This window comes from Trichoderma citrinoviride, assembly GCF_003025115.1.
Source record: "Trichoderma citrinoviride strain TUCIM 6016 unplaced genomic scaffold BBK36scaffold_3, whole genome shotgun sequence".
Classification (NCBI taxonomy): domain Eukaryota; kingdom Fungi; phylum Ascomycota; class Sordariomycetes; order Hypocreales; family Hypocreaceae; genus Trichoderma; species Trichoderma citrinoviride.
The window spans coordinates 156,468-163,067 of NW_020194711.1; the positions used below are offsets into that span (position 1 = coordinate 156,468).

The 6,600-nt window shown below is 55.5% G+C and overlaps 3 protein-coding genes across 3 annotated transcripts in view; 2 read left to right on the plus strand and 1 right to left on the minus strand.

Annotated features, from left to right (window-relative positions):
• Nucleotides 1-1,552, plus strand: BBK36DRAFT_1156704 (hypothetical protein; the record flags this gene model as incomplete). Its single annotated transcript, XM_024893948.1, has 3 exons — nt 1-195; nt 312-419; nt 497-1,552. 3 exons carry the CDS (start codon nt 1-3, stop codon nt 1,550-1,552), a joined length of 1,359 nt encoding a protein of 452 aa, XP_024751765.1.
• Nucleotides 1,553-4,209: 2,657 nt separating this feature from the next.
• BBK36DRAFT_1190831 (hypothetical protein) lies at nt 4,210-5,101 on the minus strand (the record flags this gene model as incomplete). Its single annotated transcript, XM_024896689.1, has 2 exons — nt 4,210-4,921; nt 4,979-5,101. The coding sequence occupies 2 exons, from the start codon at nt 5,099-5,101 to the stop codon at nt 4,217-4,219; spliced, it is 828 nt and encodes a 275-aa protein (XP_024751766.1). The 3' UTR covers nt 4,210-4,216.
• A 287-nt stretch (nt 5,102-5,388) lies between these two features.
• The window catches only part of BBK36DRAFT_1134465 (Actin/actin-like protein), a gene marked incomplete at its 3' end in the record, with an annotated part of 1,739 nt that continues 527 nt past the window's right edge, over nt 5,389-6,600 (plus strand). The window contains 4 exon segments of the mRNA XM_024892318.1: nt 5,389-5,439; nt 5,451-5,630; nt 5,798-6,217; nt 6,319-6,562. Coding sequence (XP_024751767.1) covers nt 5,615-5,630; nt 5,798-6,217; nt 6,319-6,562 — 680 coding nt within the window. The 5' untranslated portion in view covers nt 5,389-5,439; nt 5,451-5,614.

Consider the following 6,600-nt stretch of genomic DNA (forward strand, 5'->3'; position numbering starts at 1 on the left):
ATGGGTTCTTCTAGCGGCTCTCACTCTACCAACCACACGCGGTATTCCTCCCCTCGAGGTGGCATATCCCCCTACGCAGCACCATACACGGACCGTCGAGCGAACTCTTACAACAGCGACTCGAGAGGCGGCATGATGAGTGACCGAGACGGAACTGAGGAGCCCAGCACGCAGCGGAAGAGAATCGCAGTCGCGGTAAGTTCATTCACTTTTCTTCCCTTGTTATGTTCATGTCACATAGGGGAACCAGAGAAGCAGAAGCAGACAGAGAACTGGATTTGCTAATTATGTTCTTTTGATGACGGCAAAAGTGTATGCGATGCCGCAAGAGAAAGATCCGGTGCACGGGAGACAGCGGAAACGGCCAGCCGTGCCTCAACTGCAAGAACGCCGGCTACGAGCCCTGCCAGTTCCTTCGGGTAAGAAAGATGATGAAGATGATTCCATGGCAGAGGCGATGGACATGTCAACAAAACATGCTGACCCCCAAGCCCAGGTCTCCTCCCACGAAACCCACCTCAAGAACGAGCAGTTCTCCTACAGCCTCGATGTCGCCCGCAGCTTCCAGGCCCGCGGTCCCGCCGTCGTGCCCCCGATGCCCACGACCCCCTTGCCCTCACCGTACCCGGAGGCCCTCAGTATGCCCAGCGGCGAGGCGCTGTCGTATAGGAACGGCTCCGCCTCCGCCTACGCCTACGGCAGCAAGTACTATCCCATGTCGGCCTGGTCCGGCGGATACGCCGACGACAGCAGCATCGAGTATTCGGTGTATCCGCAGTCTTATCCCCAGGACGCGTACATGGTGGGCGCCTACCGCATGGGGTCGAGCCCGGCATCGTCGAAGCCGTCCATGTACGTCGAGTCTGATCCGGCCTCTGCCTATGGCTATCCTACCGGCCCTACCTCTGCCGCCGTTGGAGCTGCTGCCTCGACGGCGACGATGGTTCATCGCCCTGCTGCCGGTGCTGAAACAAACACGGGATACGCCTATGGAGGCATAGCATCTCTGAGCAACCCGCTCACCAACAGCGAGAGAATGCTGCCCACGCCGCTAGCCCGGCCCCTGACCAGCGCTCCCCAGCAGCACCAGCACCAGCACCAGCACCCGCATCAACACCAGCACCAGCATCAGCATCAACACCCCTATCGAGCAGAGTCCATCTCCTCCGCCTACAGCAAAACGTCCCAGTCCTCAGCAGGCAGCTCCTCCCCTGCGGCCCTCTCCGAGCCGTCAACCGCCTATACCCCCTTCGAAAACCCCCCTCTATCCTCCTACCCAACGCCCACCGCCTCCAACTCGCACCTCCACCGCAGCGAGTCCTACACCACGGCCTCGAACCCGTCCCTCGACTCCGTCATGGCGCCGACCGAAGAGCCGCTACGCATGACGGCGCCCGAGATGACGTACAAGTACACGGATACGACGAGGCGCTACGCGAGCACGTACACTGGGGCTGGTGCTCTGGGAGGCTATCTGACGAGCAGCCATGGGCATTCGCCGTATGGGATGAGCGGCGAGGAGAATGAGCGGAAGTCTGGCATGCGGAGCTGATCTACTGACCTCCTTATCGCGTTGCTTTCCAGGTTGAACTGGTGTGTGTGTACTATTGTGCTTGCCTTCCGCGTCCTTTTTGCACTTCTTTCTATTTGCACTTCTATTTTGATTGCCTGACTTGGGTTTATTCGATCCTTTGTTTCTTTCTTTTCTTCAATAAGATCTCCTGTGTTCTACCTCTACGTTTTCATCTTCAGTTAATCTTCATCATCACCCGCCAGAGTCCAATATGCACCTTCAAACTACGAGCAGAGAACAAGGCAAAAATAAATGGATGGATGAGCGAACGGTACGACCACAAAAACATATTACAAAACATTCGAAAAACGGACCAAAAAAGGAACCCCTACACCCAAAACAAAAGCCTCCTCGCCAAAGAGAATCCCAACGCGGCGCAACGCCACCTCGTGTCTCTCCATTGCGAAACCCACCTTTTCTTCTTCCTCCCACACATGACACCAAAATAGGGGTCACCACCGGCCTATGATATGAAGGACGGGCCATGAAGCCACAAGACTTTCAGGGGTAAAGACCAAGAGAATAGGGACGTCCTACCGCCGAGCACCCACAAACTTACTCGGCCTGTTTTGGGTCTCCCACCCCTCTCGGCATTGCTGAGAGATACACGAAAAGCCAAGATGCGACTTCATCGCGTCTCTGTCGGCGGCCTCATCCATTGATTGGCCTTTTGCGGAGAGGCAAAAGCGTGTTTTAGACTCTGCATATGCAACTGCGGAAACTTTGCGTTACTTTTTCCTCTATTCTACCTGCAGCTGAACCCTGATTTTCCCTTTGTATTCTTGTATTTTCGGTCTTTCGCTTGTTCTGTTTGAGACTTACCTCATTTGCACTTTTTCCTTTCTTCGGTTGTTCTGCTTGTTCCTTGGTTCTTCTCATGGGCTCTTCTCCTACGAGCCTACACCGGCGTCTACCTACTGTTCAAACCCCTTGGTCCCTTCTTTGGCATCTATGACGACAGAGAGAAGGGGAAAGGTCGCATCTATCTTTTGAGAGTGAAGGAAGAGGGAAGAAAGACAAAAGCACGACGAGAGATACTTGAAGAGTGGCTCAGAGGAAAAGGGGGGGCAAGCCTTGATGAGCGAGCGAACGTGGAGGATACGGTTGCGGATGTTTTCTTCTCTTCTCCTCCTTTTCCTAATGGGTTGGGTTTGTGTATGTTATGGAGGATTCGATTTCTTACAGTTCTTATTGTCTTTAAAAGTAAGGGGAATGTAATGCAGTGGCTGTTGCTCAATTCCATGACCTCTCCTCAGGCCTCCTCCTCCTCAACGCCAAGGCCAGATGTACCATGGAACGAAGCCACATACAAGCCGGAGAAGATGGGAACATATGGGAAAATTAAACATCGAATTACATTCAAGCCAGTTTCTTTCTTTGCGCACAATGTACCTGGAACATCATAATACAGTCGGCACCTTTCTTTCTTTCACACAGCCATGATACAAGGGTTATTCTCTTCTTCCACAAAAGCATGATACAGGCGGCTTTCCCTGCTTCAATACAAACAGTCGTAAAATGGCCAATGAAACTATTTCAACAACTGCCTTGGATGACGGATGAGACGCAGAGAAAGACATGAGCACACCGGGTTACGTGGGGCACACCAGCCCAAAGGGCGCTTGTCGCACCGCATGCGCCGTCAAGGGCACCATCTGTTTCACGTCCTGGGGGTTGCTGTGTTTTCTTTGGAAGATCACGTCGCTTGCCGTGAGTCCTTTGAGCCATCTGTCTCGATTCTAAAGAGGGGCAGCTGGAGACGGAGGGTGAATATGAATAGAGGGGAGGCGTGTGAGTAGATAGGGGGGATGAGCAACATGAATCGAGTACACGGCACGAGGTGTCAAAGGAAAACCCGTGCTTTACGAGAGGTTGTGCAATGATACGGCGACCGGAGGGACGTAGTAAAAAGAAGCATCTCTCTAATCATTTCTCTGATTTTGATCTTGGAGCGCACATCTCTCGTGGTCGTGCGAGCGCAAAGCTAGATGGCAAGGGATAGCCGCATCTGATATCGCCGGGAAGAAGCAAGGCAGAGCTAAGACTGACTGTATGAGGGTGCGCAGATGACCCGAGGGGAGGGGGAGAAAGCGGAAGATGAAGGCTAGATCATACGGACGTGTGTAACCGGCGCAAGAAGTAGACGTGACGGCAACACTTTTGGGCAGGCTGAGACGGGTCCAAGACAGAAGAACGAGAGACAGCACGAGTAACCGACCGGGTCCCCAAGAGTAATAATAGAGTTGCGGCCTTGTAAGTGACGATGACGCTGTGTTTGAGAAGCACCGGCTACGGTCTCTGCAGGAGGTTGATTGGAGCGAGCGTTTGACACGGCATGTTTTAAAGTGTTCAGGTTGTATTCACGTTTGTTTGCTATTTCAGCAAGGGGAATCGGGACAAGAGGCGGTAAATGATGTAAATGCACATCAAGTATGCATGCGTCTTGGACGTCGTACACACAGCCACAGCCGGCCATGCATCGTCCAGAATCTGGGTGTCGGAGGGAGGACGCTTTTCTCACCGCAACATCGACAGGGGGATAAATGATGACCGGAGAGAGTGCAAGACAGCAACAGGTCGAGTCAATGAACAAACAGGGGGTGTCATCGTTGCTTCCTCGAGTCGTACATGAGCCGCCCCGGCCTATTTGACGCCAAAGACTCGCCGGCTGAGCACCGTCTGCTGCAGCTGTAGCACTCCGGCTTGGACTCCGTCAACGATGGAGACGTCTCTAGCCCTGTCTTGGCCGTACTCCTGGACGACGATGGTGCGGATCATGTCTTGCAGGCCGCCCATGCCACCGCAGCCCATGACGACACAGGTGACGTTTCCCGAGGAGAGCAGGCGCTTGGTGGCTTCCCTGAGACGCACGCTGATCTGCTCCTGTGAGATTGTGTGGAAGTCCCCTGCGTTGAGGCCGGTGGAAAAGACGCCGGCGAATCTGCCGTCACTGAGGCTCGAGGACCCTGTTGCAGATGCCGAAGATGGTGTCTGTCCCAGGAAAGAGGCAACGCCGTTGGCGAGGTGAGCCTCCCAGAAGGCGCCCGTTGTCACGATGCCCCATTTTAGCTGCTCCCCTTCAACGAGGGGGACAAGAGACAACCCAGTCAGGATGCTGGCTTCGAAGATGCCTGTTACGGGAACTGGCTTGAGGGTATTGGCAAGGTGTTTAACCAGAGGGTGAACGCTGAAGCAGGCAACGAGAACAGCATCGTAGGCCTCAGATTGGAGACGAGAGTTGAAGTTTGGGTCGTTGATCACCGCTTCAACGCTGGCCTGGATGCCCTCGGCATTGTCGATGCTGGCAGGAGACGGCTCTGGGGCCGTGTAGGTGCTGATGGAGACAGACTCGAGAGAGTCAGCTGGGCAATTGGTGGACTACGATGGGTGGGCTGGCAGAATTACTGGAGACAGAGTTGCTATTGAGTTGGCAGCTGCTTCCATGGACTTTGTCATGGCGATGGAAGAGTTGGGGTTGAGGAGGAGGATTCTGATGGAGTTGATTCGAGGAGGGTCCGAGAGAGACATGGTGGATAACGAGGTTGAAGCAGTTATGAGGGTAGTTTGAATGATCAAAGGAGATGAGAGGACGAGGGAAGAAAAGCTTGAAGGTGGAAAAGGACTGCTTCTCTAATGATGTCGAACCGAGAGTAACAGCTTGAAGGGGCTGGGAGCCTGGCATTATGAAGCTTCAACTCATAGCGCTCATACGGAGTACATGTACATAGCGGTGATGGAGCTGCGGGGTATCACGTGACGCCATAGCCCGCCAGTGACGACAATTCGGCCCCTGCCAGCCTCTGTAGGCCCTCGAGTGCCCTGTAAGCTGCTGGAAGGCCCCTGGAGCGCCTCTGGAGCCTCTCAGGCCTCTCCAAACGACCCCACCATCTGGCTCAACTGTCATCAACCTGGCTCACCTCGCCCGAACCGAGAGACTGACGACGCCTCCACCCTCGTGCCAGCCTCCAGCTTCTTACCTCCAGACAGCCTCGCCTCGACTGCGGCCTCCTTCGCCGGCTCCGAACTGAAACAATCGCCATCATGGTCCCTCCCATCGGTACGTCGAAGCAGCCGCTGACGCCCCTGAAGCTCGGAGGGTCGGTGTGGTGCAGCTGCTGAAGCTCTCCCTGCCGCTGCCGAGCTTCCACCTGCTCTCTCCCCTTACCTCCTGGGCCACCAACTTGCTGCCTCCGACTCCTGCTAACGCTTCTCCGCCTCTCCCAGTCCTCGACGGCGGCACCGGTTTCCTCAAGGTCGGATACGCCGCCCAGAACTTCCCCGAGCACCAGTACCCGTCGATTGTCGGCCGGCCCATCCTGCGGTCTGAGGAGCGGACGGACAACGATGTCATCATCAAGGACATCATGTGCGGCGACGACGCGGCGGCCGCCCGCACGATGCTGCAAATCAGCTACCCCATGGAGAACGGCATCGTCAAGAACTGGGAGGACATGCAGCACCTCTGGGACTACACCTTCTTCGAGAAGCTCCAGATCAACCCGCAGGGCCAGAAGATCCTGCTGACGGAGCCGCCCATGAACCCCCTGAAGAACCGCGAGAAGATGTGCGAGGTCATGTTTGACCGGTACGGCTTTGGCGGAGTCTACGTTGCCATTCAGGCCGTCCTGGCGCTGTATGCACAGGGTAAGTGATTATTACCCCGTCTCCTTCCACCTAGCCGCTGCTGTGGATTGGCAGCCATCATTCGTCACCGCAATGGCTAACGTCACGTCGAAACCGCGCAGGTCTGAGCTCGGGCGTCGTTGTCGACTCTGGTGACGGAGTCACGCACATTGTTCCCGTCTACGAATCCGTCGTGCTGAACCACCTCACCAAGCGATTGGACGTCGCCGGCCGAGACGTCACCCGCAACCTCATCAAGCTGCTGCTGCGCCGAGGCTACGCACTCAACCGAACCGCCGATTTCGAGACGGTCCGCCAGATCAAGGAGAAGCTCTGCTACGTCTCATACGACCTCGAGCTCGACAAGCGCCTGAGCGAGGACACAACCGTGCTGGTCGAGGACT